Source organism: Ascidia mentula, chromosome 4, assembly GCF_947561715.1.
Source record: "Ascidia mentula chromosome 4, kaAscMent1.1, whole genome shotgun sequence".
Classification (NCBI taxonomy): Eukaryota; Metazoa; Chordata; class Ascidiacea; order Phlebobranchia; family Ascidiidae; genus Ascidia; species Ascidia mentula.
Window position 1 is genome coordinate 3,069,508 of NC_138569.1, and position 18,087 is coordinate 3,087,594.

The 18,087-nt window shown below is 39.1% G+C and overlaps 1 protein-coding gene and 1 pseudogene across 1 annotated transcript; both read right to left on the reverse strand.

Moving 5' to 3' along the window:
* Window positions 1-4,538: 4,538 nt before the first annotated feature.
* On the reverse strand, window positions 4,539-6,094 carry LOC145899538 (ADP/ATP translocase 1 pseudogene; annotated as a pseudogene).
* Window positions 6,095-6,159: 65 nt separating this feature from the next.
* LOC145899537 (liprin-beta-2-like) lies at window positions 6,160-17,789 on the reverse strand. The gene is made up of 22 exons (XM_082988377.1): window positions 17,611-17,789; window positions 17,012-17,250; window positions 16,790-16,861; window positions 16,345-16,458; window positions 15,768-15,878; window positions 15,538-15,600; window positions 14,228-14,321; window positions 14,071-14,120; window positions 13,831-13,922; window positions 13,691-13,763; window positions 13,519-13,621; window positions 13,228-13,344; window positions 13,047-13,167; window positions 12,597-12,767; window positions 12,219-12,378; window positions 11,639-11,786; window positions 11,046-11,224; window positions 10,322-10,438; window positions 9,636-9,824; window positions 8,949-9,203; window positions 8,469-8,528; window positions 6,160-7,227 (listed from the first exon to the last, which is right to left on the reverse strand). The coding sequence occupies exons 1-22, from the start codon at window positions 17,714-17,716 to the stop codon at window positions 7,207-7,209; spliced, it is 2,655 nt and encodes an 884-aa protein (XP_082844503.1). The 5' UTR covers window positions 17,717-17,789; the 3' UTR covers window positions 6,160-7,206.
* Between the last annotated feature and the right edge of the window lie 298 nt (window positions 17,790-18,087).

The following is an 18,087-nucleotide window of genomic DNA, read 5'->3' on the forward strand; positions in this document are numbered from 1 at the left end:
CTTGAATGACAGTGAGTCAATATCGCGCTGTTGCGTTGGTATCCCGGCTGTGGAATTCCCACAAATGTAAACTATATGCTCATGTTGAGGCCAAAATGCCTTGATGTTGATCAAATCTTAGACGACATGTAAAACATCCACATACGCCCACGCACTGGAGGAAAGTGCAGCGAAATGAAGTTTATTAAAAGAGGAACAACTTGTTGTGGTGATGTCAACGATTAGAAAATGCGGAAGAACTGAAGACTGGCGAAACCCAATATTTACTTTTTCTAGGAAGACGTAACGTTTTCGAAATCTATTTGAGGCAGAAAATCAAATCATGTTACTTTGTGCGAATGATTACATCATAAATGAACTGTACTTTTCTGGTTTGGCACTGTTTAAAAAAAATTATTTCTATTTTCTAAAAACAAGAGCTTTCGCGAGACCCTCTCGCTTAATCATGTGTAAATCATTAAACTTTATGATCGAAGAAGGTAAAACAATATGGGTTAAAACCTTAGAGGCTGTCGAGTCTGGCGCCCATAATGTGAAGGCAGCGTTTACTCTTAGGCTGTTACGTGGATTCGAGAATTGCGAAACGGCGCCCTCGAAGGCGCCTGATTAAAGAGGACAACACATAACTGCCATCACGCAAACGAGCCTATCAAACGCGAGAACAAATAGAATTTACAACGTATGTGACGTAAGTACGTGCGTCCACAGGCGAACCTATTCCGGGACACAATTCCCACCTCTGACGCAATGGTCACGTGATGCATCATGTGATCGTGCTGCAGTGATTACAACGGAGTCCCAGTATAGTTTTAAGACGGGGCGACTGTTGGTTTAACGGAGGGTTACTTGGAAAACAACCTGTTGGATGAGGATTTTGCCGTGCGAAGACGGGAAAAAGTTCGAACAGGAATAACGCGGTATATAAGGGGACCCGTGGGCGAGTAGGAGATGGCGTCAAAAATTCCTGAAATGTTTAAGAATGTCGGCAATTTGTGCAAACATGTTCTACGTCGAAGTGGAGACGCGGAAAATCTTTACTTCACATTACACTGACTCTTACAAGGTAAAAACGGCAAACGTGCAAAGTTGCGCTTGAAACATCTTTGCTATGTTGGTGCTCCCTATCCTTTCTTTAACAAGCTCCTGTTTTTGTAAACTTATATGCAAAAAAGCGCGGACACAAAAGGCGAAAAACGTATTCGTCAAACTTGAAAGAGGGAAGGCGGATTCCAAGGCTGTTCGGTAGCTTTATGGAAAAAGGGGGCGTTAACATTCATAAATATGATAAGCTTACCCACAGTGCATGGAGGCTGCGTCAACGCATATCCTGTTTAACAACTACGTACCAGGATATTATTTAAATATTGTCATGTTGAGATTAACCCCTAAGCTTAACACGCCATATAAGTTTTGCTTATTAAAGTTTGCAGCCTTTTGCTTTAACCAATATCAAAGAGACACGGAAGGCTCTTCCGATGTGACTGGAGAAAATTAAAGTTGGCACTTCACACTACCAAGACCTTTACTCGGCGACAATCACTCTCAATTATTCAAAGTGTTTGTGAAGCAGGGGTGTTTATCTTTCTAATCTGCATGTGCGGCGGAAGCCCATGGCAGGGTATTGTATTACTTTGAAGCTACATGCCATCAAACAGGACTGCCTAAACCACGCGCACCTAATCTATATACACGACCAAAATACGTATGACAGTGTTAACTGGAGGTCACATGATTTTAGACATGGAGCCTGAAGGCACTATTGGTTTTATTACTTGGATCACAGTGTGTTCCACCTTGTTTCGTCGTCGGTGGTTTGAACCAAGTTTGTTACCAAACGGACAACGGCAGTCGGCAATGTGGAAGTCTTTCCTTGGCTCAAACAAGGAAAACTCACAACACACTTTTGATTTAAAATGCTTGTGTTTGAGCAGTGTCGGATTAACCATTAGGCAAACAATTAGTCACACATGACTTAGAGCCAGTCAAAAATCCACCCCACTTAATCAACTTTGGGTGTAAGTTTAGGTTTGAACGGGACAAAACATACGGTCTTCTTCCCATCGAAAGCTTGAATTTATAGAAAAATATATTTGTGTTCAAATTTGTCGTTGTGTTTTAGTTTTTTTTCCTTATTCATAGCAAGCGAAATTCATTTGTATTTTTAGGAAACTTGTTAAAATTTTCCTTAGGGCAAGTAGAGCCTTAATTCTGCATCGTGGTGTATGAGGTGTAACGTTTGGCAACCATGCTTTGAATGAATGACTTCAGTGAAGATGGAAATGTTACTTAAAATAGAAGAAGGTTGTCAGCAAGATAGCACTGCTCCTGTCAACATATAAATGCAATCGTGGAGCACATGTTATACAGGGAAAAAAACGTGTCAACAGGAATTAAAGACTACTCACCGACACATTCAAAAGATCATTGATCTCCTGCCTGAAACTGTACCGACTTCAAGCCAAGAACAAGTCGTTCATTTAGTGTTTTTTAATTTTAAGTGCAATTAAAATTAACACTATGCATTTTGATTTTCTTTTTTGAAAAAATTCCGAGTTATTTTAAAAGTTGTTTTACCCTTTAGTATGACGGATACCAGCAGTAAATAAATTCCCGCCAGTTTCGATTTCATACAATTACAACTGCTATAAACATTGCCAAAAGAATATAGCCTGGCAGAAATATTCAGCTTTATTTATTTTAGGGGTAAACAGGGCACAGGGTGGTGAAGCGAAGTATCAATTTCGCAATACCAACACACGTACATGCTGTGTGTTCAACCGCACGCACGCGGGAGAGGAACTCAAAGAAATGTGCCTGAAGCGAAATTTTCGCCGTCACTCCCCATAAACAACTACACTCTGTGTGTTAGGATGCAGCCAGGCTACGTTCTGTACACAGCAAACTCCTTGGGGCAAATATGAGTACTGACAAAGTCCACATAGCAAATTAGCACCGTTGACACGATAAATAAGGCGTGGGCCTTAAGGAGGCAAATATTTAACCTACGCATTGTTCTTGAAATTTCGCAACACAACAACTAGTTCGGGAGTTTCTGCACAGAAAGTGAACACAAATATTCCTATGAAAAGATGAGTGACTTGGAATTAAAAGAACAGCTCAAACTTGAAAGTGCCTCATATTCAGTTGAAAATACTAAAACATCGAGACATAAATACTATCCGCATATAAGTATGCATAACATAGAAATCTGTGAATGTTAACGGCATAATTTACTGTAGTTTTTCAATTTAAATATAGCCCATAAGCAAAAATAACAAAAAGTCGAATGCTTTGTTACCGTTAACTAGCTTGGATTATATTTGCCTATTTTTAAAAGAGAAGTTTTCGTGTTTTGGGGAGTTCCGACATAAACTACATTTAAATTTAAATTTCCACTGGACATTTGCGAAATATTTTTTCAATCATTGAGAATTAACGTGATGAAACGCGGCCATTTTCGCCTCTTTTTCTCCACCTTGCGGCAGATTGTAATCGATTTTTTTGGTCCAGAATAACCATGCCAGTAAATGTGGTTTTGTGTTTTGTTTCGCAAAACAATATTCGGTATTTAAAGCGAAAGCGTTTTCTATTAATATTACAAGGAGAAAATTGATTTTGTCTGAAATTGTTTCTGCCTTTTGGCTTTTCGTATTTTTCTCTTTTGTTTGGTACATGTGTTGACAACCTCCCAGCTGCCGACCACAGAAATATATTGGAATACAAATTACCCAGCAAAACACGTTTTAACCTTCAGGTCTATCATGTGGTAACGCTGTGCACACAACGCTATGAGCGGCCCAGTTAACCACAAGGCATAACCGCAATCGCAAACAAGAACACTGGTCCACTGCCATCGTGACATGGCATTCCTCCTGTGTGCACAACGCTCAGTGAAGTACCTACTTCGCAATCTTGATTCCTTTATCTTCAAATACATCTCACACCTGCACTCCTCGCTTTGTTACGTCATAGTTAAAAACTTCCATCTTATTAGCCTTTGTTTATAAACGAACTGCGACTTGAACGGTCGCGAGGTTGCTTAAAGTTACAAATATTGAGGCTTTATTGAAAACTTTTTTACGCATGACTAAATTCACAAGTACTGCTATTCATGAAACAGTATGAATATAAACAAATACTCTGTACCAGATTCATCAAAGTAAATAGGGTTTGGTAGATTTATTGAAACATCAACCCCAATGCTGTAACATGAATCTTGTTTTGGGTGGTAACTGGTGAAGTCCATTCATTCTTTTGTGGTTCTTGGTAGGATGATTTTCGGCTGGAGCTTCATTTTTCAAACATTTTATTAAATTTGTGCAACAAAACCTGGAAAGAAAAATACTAAACTGAACTTGCTTTGAAATAACTAAGATGATTCGTAAAGAGCACTTGTTTTTTAGCAGCCTATCATAACACCTTTATAAAATACCTGACCTGCATGCTGATGGCAGTATTGCTTTGGCACTAAACATGCATTTTCGTTTTTGGGATGCTTCCAAGAACTTTTTTTGCTGAAAACATCGTTGCAAGGCACATGTAAAGAATTTATTACGAAATGAACAGATTTTGGGTCTTTGTCAGGAATACGACCACGATTACAGCAGCTGGTACGAAATATTAAAAAAAAGGAATTGTATTTTCACAGAAATTACAGCAGTCAATGTTGTTCATTTTCAGATATTCGAAAATTCGAGCGTGTTGTGTCACAAAACTTTAACACCCGCGTACCATTGAAAGCATTTCAAAAAAATGATTTGGTAAAGTTCTAAGAGTTCGCTATTTGAAATTCTTCTAAAACGAGGTAAAAGCAGTAACCTTTTGGCAAGGGAATGAGAAAAAGACTTCTTTTAATGAAGCAAATCCTGAAGTAAGAAAACAAAAACTACAACACAATGATCTACAGATACAGGCATCATGTCACGTTGCATGTGTGAAGTACGCATCTCAAAGTCGGGATAAAAAGATCAAAATCGAAGCAAAAAAATGTGTTGACGCAAAAAGTGTGCAGAAACGTACAGCTCGCTTTAAAAAATCAAGGACAAGGAACCTTATACTGCATGTTTAGAACTTTTCTTCGACCTAAAATCGACGCGAGTCGAATTTTGAAGCGCGCGGTCGCGAATTATGACATCATACAAACTTCTTTACTTCGTCATAAAACACGAGCACGAGAGCGCTGCCCATACCGCGAAACACGTTTGTAAGCGCGCCTATATAAAATCCCCGGATGCCCCCCTCGTTGGCATAAATCTTCCGAAAGCAGTCCACCGAGGAGTGGTAGTCCCTTTCGGCCGGGCTGCGACCCGACTGCATCACCATGCGGCGGCGTAGTGTGTCCAGGGGGTAACCTATGAGTCCGGCCACTGTCGTACTCCCCTGCGCGAGCATCCACTTCAACACGAGGGGATTCCCCACGTTGGCTTTGTCTATGACGCCCTTGCAAGTGTCGAAGACACCGAAGTAGGTCGCGCGGTACACCAGGACGGTGGGGATGGAGAGGGAAAGTCCCCTGTAGAGGCCCACGACGCCGTCCCTGGCCGCCACGGTACGTATGCAGTTCCCGAGGCCGGTGAACTGGCGCTTATTCCCCGTGCCAACGTCGGCGGCAAGACGAGTCCTCGCAAAGTCCAGGGGGTAAGTGAGACACATGCTGCTTACACCGGCAGCACCGCCCGACGCCATGTTGCCGGCAAGCAGTCGAATAAAACTCGCGTCCCGCGGCACAACTGGCGCCAGATACGGTTTGTAAAGGTCCTTGAAAGCGAAGTTGAGCGCCTGCGCGAAGAAATAACGATAAACGTTTGTGAGGTTTCCGCGCCAGTAGGAGAAAAATCCCTGCTCCCGCGGTATCCGAATCAAGCAATCCACGATTCCTTTGTACTCCTTTCCTGGTTTGATCTGTGTCGACGTGGCTTGCAGTTGAAGGAGCAGTTTTACTCGTTCGATCGGCGCCACCGTTGTCTTGGCAACAGCCGCAGCTGCGCCCCCAACCGCCATGTCCCGAGTGAAGCTGAATGCTCCGTCCCGCATGATGCGTATTTTTTCAGAGGTAAAGTACATCGCTGGTTGGACGAGCGAAGTCACGTGTGCATTCCGGTTGACCGGTAAGAATTAGGCTACGTAACCTAAAGATTTTATTGCCTAGTTTTATCTGAAAAAAAGGAGGACAATGAAATGGGGCGTCGGCAAAGTACAGAAAAGCGACTTAACGAAGGCTGCACCAACACAAAACTAATATTATGGCTAAGAGGTACACTGTACATATTGAAGTTCTCCGCATGAAAACAGTTTTACTTTTTGGCATAAAAGCCAATAGGTACACCATCAGCATTTAAAGTGCTTCCCTAAACATCAACAGCAATCAATTTTGCCGCCATAATTTACACAAGCATTATTCAGTGATAAAAACAAATACGAAGCCAGTAAGAACATACAAAGCACGCTTATATATTGCTAATAACAAACCATTGCAACATGCAATAAGGCAACTGGTAATATGAAAAGTAATAGTATACGAGCTGGCGTGATAGGTTGTACGCTGCACCATAAAATTTAGTATAAAAATCCTCGTGGCAGTATATGATTTCTATTCCAGCCTGCGCTGATATGAATCAGTGAAGCACGAGCGAAAGTTCTTTGCAGTACAAACAAATCTATCGAAACAGAAGGTAAAAAGACGCAAACACATTAAAATTCCCAGTAGAATTGTAACAACTTGATGCATTTACCACAACTGGCACAGATTCTTTCTGCAAACCGTCTTTTATAAACTGCCAACAGCCGTTATGACGTCACAACACGATGCACAAATATACGTAGAAAAACAGCTGCTGCGAACGAGGAATATTGTGATGAACGCGTATTGTTGCGTCATAATGGGTACGTTTGTTTGTGGTTGAATGTGCGTCTCATTACCAGCATAAGTGACGCAATAATCCGGTTTATGACGTTTAACTCGACCAGGTTCATGACGCTACCATTACACTGACTCATTGCCCAAATAAGGACAAGCAGTCACTGCAAACACTACATGTGAACATGACAAAATAAAAGCGTATAAAACGCAAACAATGAATACTGTCATAAGTTCTAGTACAGAAATCAATTAAAATTTCAAAGGCCTCTGTTGCGAAGATCACACAGCTGTTGGCACTTGTTGCGTCACAATGACGTTTGTGTCGCAATGAGTTGCGATCTCCAATATCACAGCTCCTTCCAATTGCTCTGCAAATTTTGATGATTTTGAAACACAAAGTATTTATCAATGGACAATGGTTAAAATAGAAAAATCCAAATAAATGTTGAAGTAGAATCAGATGTTCAGTTCAAATAATGGTTAGGTTGCGCATAACCTTTGTTAAATAAAAAATCAAGTTCAGTAATTTTTTTTAACAATTACTTGCTACCAAACAAGAACAGTAAATGAATATTCTGAAACTAACCAGGTCCGATAAAAACAAGCGCTTTGTGAAATGCTTTTTTTTAATTTTGTTGACGTATTTATAATCTACATTGCTCTTTTGTTTTGCGGGTCGAAAAAATTGAAATTCATGAAATCCAAGTTATTAAAATTACCATCAATGCTTTGATAATATTTTTTCTAAGAATTGTGGTTTGTCGGAATATCACAACCAACGTCGGCGACCAAATTAAATCTCCAATTCCCATGTTGGGCAGTTAATCAAGTTTAAGTGCTTGAGGTGACACGGTGAGATCTTGGATGTACGCGGGGTGCGCGAACCCAGTCAATAGATTTGAAAAAAAAACAGATTTTCAAGCAGGTTGAAGATACAGATGTGCACCGCAAGTGGCGTGCTCAAAACATGTTGTTTGCAATCTTTTTATCATACGTTCGGGCTTGCCACTGGCACACAATATACCGATGCCTCACACTTGAGTACACCTCGCTATGGGAAATGTTATAAGACCAACACGGTCTTAATTTGCCACCGACCCTAATACGCACTTCTGTATGCCGAGGCACTCAAAAACGTTCAAGTGTAGGGACCGGGCAGGCCTTGCGGGCGTTGCTCAGTGGAGTTTATGTTTACGAATGTTGATTGTCGGGCGGTGTTGTCATGACAACTGTAACTAGTCACGCTTAGTTTTATATGTGTAGAGGCAGAGTGGGCACCTTCGCGATGTTTTTTCAGGTGGGCTGCGAAGCGTGTTAGGCCAGTTGCGTAACATTTTTCGGGGTGTAATTGCTAACGTTGTATGTCAGTGGTGTGCCATTAACTTACTGTATGACAGCCATTTGCAAAAAAGGCAAATCTTACAGCGCCGAAAAAACTTTTCGCACTATTTCACAGTGGTTCCCCATTAAAAAACAATTTCATCAAAACTGAAGAGGTCGGCAACCACTTTATACAACACGACAGTTACGAACGCTCAGCTGCGGGACAAATTATCATCGTTCGGTTTCCGCATGTAGAAAAATTACATTTTCCAAGCGACGAACTCACCGTCAGGGAGTTGAGTTGTGCTGAGAAGGCGTTGATTTCACGGGTCGTGCTCTCGTTCAACTGGAAATAAAATCTTTAGTCAAACTACATCGCAATATAAAACCACAAAGCGCTGTGTTTCTATTAATAATTTAAGTAGCGATCACCTAACATTTATATAGGCCACCATACAGAGCACTTGTGCCAAATTTGGCACACTGTTAGTTTAAAAATGGCAAGCGGATTTTTAGCTAGAATGTTAGAAAATATTTTTTGTGTTCGATAAAGCTTTTTGCAAAACCGTTTTTACGACATCACCCGATCACACACGTGTTTGGTGCGCGATAGATACGTACCAACTACAAACAATTACAATGAAACGCGTAACACCTTCACTTGTTCACCACGGCATTAAAAGTTAACAGATTGTAAATTTGCAAACAACACGTGTGTACTGAATAGAAAAGTTAAAGGTAATCATCATTTAAACACATGTCCTACCTCCACAACTTCAATGTTATTTGAACCAGAACTGCTGTTTTCGTCATTGTCAACGTCATCTGCGTCCACAGTTTTTCGTTCTCGCGCACCCTGAATCTGTATCTTCCGTTCAAGGTCGGTGCGGTGACCTTGCATGGTTTTGGATTTGCACGAGGATGGGATCGGACAAACGTACTCGCCGCTGCCGAACTCGCGAGATGAAGTTCCCGCCGATGATCGCAATCTTCCGAGACCACCAAAGGAGCGTCTACCGACCTGAACCAAAGGCTCTCGCGTCAACCCAGATTTAATTGTAAATTTAATGATTTTTCGTTGATAAAACGTCACGATTCACACTGTGTTACAATGTAGTGACTGAAATCCTCATACAAATGGTAATGTATTTTAACCTTCATTTCAAAGCAATGGCTAATAATGTTGTAATAGTTCGTGTGCACCATTTACCGACTATCATGTATTATTTTCCAAACCAAGAACTTTTGTGCGTTTTTTAAAAATAAGGCTAAAAACAGGGATTCGTCGGTTTTCTATGCGGATATACAGGTACGTTACGCACAAGCAGGTGGTGTCCAAATTCATTCTCAACATTCAGCCATACAGTTATAACTCCACTTCATGAAATATCTACTCGGTGTGAATCGATTTGGTGTCAGTGATTGTATATTTTATCGCTTTTGCTTAGCTTACCTTATATTTCACGGTCACGCTGATAGGTTGGTAACCATGTTCGCGTGAACGTTCTTCTTTCTCTTTAGCGCTCTCGGGCGGCAGCAACTCGTTAAGTTTGGCGGCCAGGTGGCGGCGCAGGAGAGTTTTGCTGAGCGGAATGTGAAGCAAGGCTGAAAGCGTTTCGGCAGTGAAGAGAGGTTCGAGAACCTGTGGAAATTTTGACGCTGATAATAAAATAACCCTGTTTTAGATAAACAACTGTATCAGAGGCTTCAGGTATTTTCCAACAATTTTAAGCAATATATCATTGGGTAGCTGTTGACAATAGCAAAGAATTGCATTTAACGCAAGTTTTTCTGTCTGCAGTTATATGTTCTGGCAAATGGGAAGCATGGCCTACATGTTTCTGATCCAACCGCCAAATCACGGTCTTTGAATGATTTTGAAAAAGTTAGCCAAATTTGTTGCGGTCTTGCTACAAACAATAGTTTGCCATAATTGCTCAGCGCATCACAAAATCCCTTTTCGCTTTTTTGTCAACTATGCATCTAACAAACCCTTTCTTCTTTCCAACAATATTAACAATATACGTAGAAAGTACGTTAATATATGCCAGAGGAACAGTCATGTTTGAATTACAGTAGGGACAGTAGACAATGAGGGATAAGAACTAAGGAGACGTTTACATAGTGGCGAGAACTTACCAGTACAGCTCCGTGCACACCACTTCCACGCAAATTTGGAGCGTACTCAGCCAGATCTGCCGATCTCAACCATTCCATAACACGGTGGTTCGTCCATAGAGATACGTCTTCCTTTTCCTGGACGGACAAATTACAAAAATAAAATTTGACCTTTACTGCTCGTGGTCACAAAACGTATCAAACTTGAAATTACGGATTTATACGCAAAGTTTAGAATCATAGTTCAAACTGTACTAGTGTGTTTTAGTTGTTAATTGTCATCGAAATCAACTTTAAGAAGTTGGTACAGCATTCTTTAAGTGCCAATAAAAGAATGTATGATAGAATCAGATCCATTCCAGCACAAGTTTTGTTTAAATTTATTTCGTTTCGGCCGAATAAAAAAATTGCTGTTTCGGTGCATCGCTATAAATTACCATCATACAAACAGAACAGTAAAGTCAAAATTTAACTTCGTGGTAATAGTTTTGGCTGAGCCATCTTTCATTCACAGCAAGAAACAAAGTTCTACCAAACGATGTTTTACTGTTGATCATCAACTTCCATACAATCGTATACAGTCTTACAAGGCGTTACAAAATTTGGTACATAGTCTATTGTTACGTGTCGCAACATCTATGCTGGCCATAAAGCAAACATGAGAGTCCGATAAAGCAAACTGTTGATCAAGCATCTATTTTGTGCCGTATCATTGTTTATCCCAACAACAAATCTGATCGGTTACCTCTCCTTCGACCGGCCGCCTCTTCAGTCGACTCGGATCAAACTGGCAAGTCCGGAGTACTTCGATTGCTCTTTTGATACTCAGCAGGTGGAACAAGTTGGTGATTCTCAACTTCTGTGCGTCTGCCACAATCATATGGTGGATCAACCTCCCATCTACACACGCCTCGTGAAACTGGTCTGCAAAAAAATGACGTAGGGTTAAGTAACGTTAACGCAAAGTACAATTTTATACGCAGGCACAGCATTTAGTTTTTCTAACAGCGTGTAATTTATAAGCGGAAAAACCTGGTATGGTATGACGGTATGTTGTTTGCTCCTAATAAAAACCACTGTCTCGTAATAATTGGCAAAAAGAACTCGGTAAGATCCCATAAAAATGCATTTTTTTACAAATCATATAAAAGGTTCAGAATGTTTTAGTGAATATTAATCAGTGAAGGAGACATTTGTGAATACAAACTGGAAGGTAGAATGTGAGCAAACACACATCGAAATTCACATGGTCAATTACCAACACCATGATTCGTTTCCTGCTCGTGTATTTAATTTGTCAGGTCTATCTACAAAACAAAGCATTTTATAGGTTTGTACCTTTATATTGGGGTAAACCGATGTCATCCAGCCACCTTGAAACCCAAACTCCATCCATTTTCCCTTGACCGTCGTCCTCTTCTTCACCTTGAGCTTGGAGATGCAACATCAGCTTCTTCTTGTGCAGGGAATTCCGAATTCCAAGCTCCTTCAAGAACACATTGATAAGATATACAAAAACCAACACAAAATAGGAGCATTCTGATCAAAAAGTGAAATAGCAAGAGTTTAATGCAGTATTTTAAGGCAACATAGTGTTTAATTAGGTTAAGCATTTGGGAGGGCGTGCTGTACGTGAAAAAAAAATACTCAAACTTTTCAAAAATGTATGTGAACTGAGCCAAGTACTTTACTTCATCCATACAATATACACGTATATAAATAAACCCTGCCCAATACATATATCTACTAAATGTAATATCTTTGAAAGGTTCAATATGCAGTAAGTCATCAAGACAAAAGAAAAATACAAGAGATATTTTTAACACAAGGCATTTGTTGTCATAGAAAAACGTTTCATTTCAGTCAACACAAGAAACACGAAATATTTCTATTTAACAAACGGTTTTTTACATTCTACCTTTTCCAGTTCATGGTTGGTTGCCCTGAGTAAAGTGTCTCCACTCTTTACCCACCGTTTGCAAGGTTCAACGTACATGTGCAACCCTATGTCGACCAACCAATCACACACACCCTCTGGGTCCCATCGACTGAACGGAATCTTCTCCTTATTCCCACTTCTGAGGAAAAAATACGGAAATTTGTTGAAAAAAAAAAAAAGTTGAGCGTGGAAAAAAATCGCCTCCGTCGAAAAATTCTTTGTCGTTAAATGTAATATGAAGAACAATTTCTGCAAATAATCCAAAGTCATTTGTAATATGAAGAAGATGGATTCAAATGTCTCTACAATACGTCATTCACAGTTTTATCAAACGTCATCACAGCGACCACTACTCACGTGACTCGCCGCGACGCATCACGTGCGTTCCATCCTAGCCTCGGACCAGCCGTGGCACGTACGCCGCCTCTTTGAAAGTTGCCTTCGTCGTGTTCTGTGCTGCCACCTGGTGGTAGATGTGGTTGCAAGCCAGGCTCCAAGGACGTCGAACGACTGCGACGCAACCGAAAGCTGCGGAAGTTTAAAGTTACGTCATAATGGTCATTGTGACGAAATGACGCCAAATTGCAAACAATGCAAAGTCCGGTGGATTATGCTAAGATAGTTGGGGGCATTAAGCGGTTAAAGTTAAAAAAGGCGTTTAATCAGGGCTAAGTTGTTGATGGGTCAACACAGGCGCAATAAATTAACATTGCTATTATATGAATACTTGCAGAAATGGCTGCCGTTCATAATAAAAAATTTGTTTAGTCCCGGAGGCACAAAGAACAAAAGTTACAAGTTGCAAACCTGCTGAAGAATTTGCGAAAACCGTGTTTCTTGCGTTGGTGAAACGGCGAAACCTGATTGGTTGGAGCGTGGGTGGGTGTGTCGTAGGCGTGTCTATCCTGATGTCGAACTTCGGTGAGAGCTGAAATTAAAAATAAAACGTCACGTTTTTGATCAAGGTTTTAAGACGTCATTATCTTACCTAGGTTGGGGGTGCTGCTTGATTTTGACTTGGGGGGCGACTTGGGGTTTTCCCAGGGCCCCTTCTTACTCGGTGAAGAGGCATCGGACAAAATACCACTGCTTCCACTTAAGTTTGCTGAAAAAAAAAAGTTGAATGACAAATACACAGATAACCGAACAACTAAAATTTAAAAAAAAAAAGGTTTTAATGCAAAAATTTCAAGCCATGTTTTTTATGATGAATTGGGATATTGTAGGCCAAGATTAGAGCAAAGTATTAGTTACAGTAAGTGAAGCTAAACTTCCTTACCCTGTTGGGATATTCCTGCCTCCTGACTGGAGCTCCTCGTCATTCCTTCTTCTACTCGCAATCCATGTAATTTTTCCAAACTTTGAGATCGGAACCCTTTTCCCTGCATGATATTTTCTTTTCTTTAGTATTAGAGTAATTTTGTTATTTCATTCTCAGCAACAAAACTTACAGCTTTGGCATTTGGAGTTTGCGAAGCCCCTATAGCAACATCTGGCACATCAAAATTTCTGGCAGGTTGATCACTAGATGGAAGTAAATCAAAAGTCAGTTTACAAAGCACTGATAGCCTTAAATAAACAACAGACTTACCTAACATGGTTTACTTTGGAATCTGGTTCATTTGATATTGGGGTTGATGTTGCATAAGGGGCTGGCATTCGAAGTTGAAGTAATCTTTGTTCCTGGTAGAACAAATAAGGGATGAAACTGATGTACACGGACATACAATTACAAGCGAATAGTGGTATAACGTCTTGTGCATTACTAGTTTGACATTTTGAAAACAGAAGTATATAAATACAACCAACAAAAACTCTTTAAAACATTCACCTTGTCATCGTGATCTTGAACAATTCCCTCATCCGGAGAAGACAGTTTGGCTTGAAATAATTAAGAAAATAGGGTTAGTCTGGACCAAACAGTCAAACTGATAAGAGCAATATTGTACTATCCAAAGTATTCTTCTTTAGCTTATTATCGTGAATACCTGGAACAGTTTTAAGCAGTCTAATTTCTTGTCTGAGTTCCTGAACAAGTTGTTCTTTGGCTGAAAGGGATTTTTCCAATTCTCGTATCGATTCCTGGTTAGCAAAAATATATATTCATGAAATATGCACAATGTTCAAGCCATTAAAAGGTGTATCAAGTAACGTCAAAATTTAATTACTCTTTCCACATCTGTGCATAATTGAAACCAAATTGAAGGAAAACTAAATAAATTGTCATCTAAACATGACCACCAAAAAAAAATTGTCCCAAGCCACATCATAACCTAAGTGGTATTTCAACTGACTTTTGATATCCTGAATTATTACTGCTTACTGAGTGGTGGGTACAGTAGGAAAGGGAAGCAAAGAAAAAAGGAAAGAACCTGAAGTTGATTGATTTCTTTTGAATAGTCAAGTTTTTCTTGCTGGACTTGGACAACTTTCTGCTTCATTTTGCTCAGTTTTTCCAACACAAACTTAAGCGAAAACAAACAAAGTGAAAAGCTGCACAGATGATGAAAAATGATAAGAGAAAGGTATCAGGGATTCACACATAGAAAGAAAGTAGGAAGAGAAGTTCAGCAATTGCTGGCTCACAGGAACATCAAACACTTGAACTTCCAGTCAGTTGCAGTCACGCCTTTACCACACTTAATTATTACGTTGACACATCCTTTACTGAGAACAGCATGTATTATGTATGGTAGTGTTAAGATTTCATGTGAAAAGAAAACAATTTCCATATGATAAGCAAAATGGAGCCAATAATATGAATTGTGTATAAGCTGCAGACAAATGGCCACTGTTTCGACCTAAAAGGTCTCATCAGTACAGCTTGTGTGACTATAAGACGACTTCGCTGACCAAACGGCCAAGCAAAGACTTCCACTTTGTGGTGACTATACAAACTGTCTGCAGCTTATGCAGAAAACAATTTTGTGCATAAAATATATACCCTTTCACAATCATTATTATCTAAGTTCCTACGTTAACTGTGTATAACAAACAGTGTTGTTATTTAGCAACAAAACACTTTCCAAGGCTGAAAGACCATTACTTGCTATACATTGAAACCCCTGGAAAAAACTGCAATAAGATTTCAACTACATACAACTTTCAAGTGATAGGCATTTGTTACATAACTGTCTGTGCATGCGTTACATAACTGTCGATTTTTTTTCCACTCTATTAACACCACACACTTACACGAAGTTCTAAGAACTTCATTATTTTAAAAAGTTTGGGAATGATTTAACGTTATTTAAGCTTGGGATGACAGCAAGAGTTTAATTATTGTTTAGGAACTCACCTTATATTGGTCGTTTCTGGTTTCGCTTTCTTGTTGTTTTCGTTCAAGCTCATTGAGATCAGCCTAAATGCAATCAGTAATATTATAACTTAAAATATCAAGGAACAAATTACTTAAAATAAGACATTACAACAACACACACAATTCCACAAATGACAACCCTTTTGTTAATGATGGATCAAAATTATTTGCATGTTAGCTGTGGTAATTATAAGGGCAACATGTCACACCTCTTCTTGCTTTTTGTGCTGCTGTTGTTGTGCCAAATTAATTTTGTAATTTGCCATCTCATTCATCAACTGCAGTTTCTGGGTTTCCAAGCTTGTTTTTGCCTCAACCTCCTAAAGTAGGAACACAAAATTTTTACACAGAGTATTTAAGTTATAGTATTTAATTTTCAAGGCATATTAAAAAATAAGGTGTGTTTTGCAACATTCAACAGAATTTTAAATGTTACATTTGCTAACAAAATGTGTAAATGAACAGTACTTACAAATATAACATAAAGTTGCACAACAGAATTAGGCCAACATGTGGCATTCACACTGTGAACAATGGGTTTATTGCCTGTGCGTTGTGGAATACACAAAGAAAAACAAATACACCCATGGTCTTAAATGAGGAAACAATTGATTTAGTTAAAATAGGGATACAATAAAATCTGTGGTAAGACTGCTTACAATGGCAAGCATGGTTCTTATTGTTTTGGACTTGTCAGTGTTATCATGTCCATCTTAAGTGGCAAAACCAAATCAAATGCGATGTTTGAACATGACTAAGTTTCTTTGTCTTATATCTTAAGCCTACTTCTCTTAATCTGGCATCAGCTCCTTCCAGTCTTTCATTAGCTTCCAACAATTGACTTTCCAACTCCACAAGTTTTTCTGTTTGAAGTTCAACTTGGTCTGTGAGCACACTGACCTGGACGCAGATAAAAAGGTTTGTGCAAAAAATTGTACAAAACATTTTATTTACCATAAAACAAAACCTCAATTTGCAATCAAACAAAACCAATTTTTATTGCTGTTCCTACCAAAGACACAAAATGCAAAACCAAACATTTTTCTCAAAACAACCCTAAGCAAAACTGCAGCAGAGTCTAAGGATCACCAATACAACAAACCATATTTAAAACCTTGATTTACAAGATACCTATAAGTGTCAATCATGTACATGACATTGATGACAAATCATGAGTGACACACAATGAACACTAATGATTCATAAATGTAAACATGACTGTTCCACATACTTGTAATGTGAGGCTGTCGTTTTCAGTCATAAGGCGCTTCACCTTGTCCGATTCACTTTCATTGGAATGATACTGCAGAAGACAATTATATTTTTAAAGACATTTTTATAGACGTTAACATGTAACATACAAAAACAACAATCATGGCAGCAGATAAAGATGGTATTCCACTGTTTTGGTGTTAAACTATCAAGTTATTTTAAAGCAAAACTATTTGCATACCTCAATTTTCAGCAACTTGCGATAAAATGACAAGGTGTCAGGAGATATATGTTTCAGAAGAGCTTGTGAAAGAGATTTTCTGTCTTCTTCGTGATCCATTTCAACATCCAAAGTTGCTTCCACTGCATTTCTAAGATCCTCCATCAGAAGAGCAACTCCCTGTACCCCGGTATCAAACTCGTTTGTTGCTAAATCTTCTTCATCATCACTATACCTAACGTCGGCATCATTTGTATTTGCTGAAACAAAAACAATTAAACATTTTAAGAGACCATTGTTTTGAATAGGTTTCTTGACAGAATTTTTGGAATCAACAGATTCAATTACACATGAATTACCCTATTTATCATTGATCCTGCGAGGCAAGTTTCTTATAGCTTTTTCCGGCAAAACTGGTCATTAAACATTTTCTGTTTTAGTTATTATACAATTTGTCTGATGTTTGCCTAATTAAACAAACCAAATATGAATGTAGATTGTTGAAAAAGTATCAACAACAAAAAAATTTCGCACAACTTCTGTCCGTTTCTGTTTATCTGTTCAAATTAACATAAAAAATTGAAAGTACAATGGGTCTAACTTTACTCATCAAAACTAACCATCAATGATGTTGTCAAAGTGTTGAATGGCATCCTCCAGCATGTCACTGGCGGCTCTTCTGTTTAGCATTTCCACCATGTTTTCCAAATCGTCGTTGGCATCCATAATACACTCACACAGTATAAGAAACACAAAAAAGTTTTAAAAACAAAACTACAACAAACGAGAACGAGCTATAAAACCTAAATTCAAAGGACGTGTAGGTTAACGTGTCTAATTTATATTACTGACTGCCTGGTTTGTTATGTAACCTCACCTTTTTGAAGCCTACATAATTTTATTCATCATTCATTCGTCACCAGACGAAAATTGTCTGCCTGCACTCGGTTTATTTGGTCATAAACAAGCGGCGCGAGAAGTGAAGACAGACAATCACGTTTCACCCAGCCGCACCGGATTATAGCGTTTCACAATATTTCGATGACAACGGAAGTAAAAGCGCTGAAATATTTATTTAAAATTTGCAGTAGGCTACA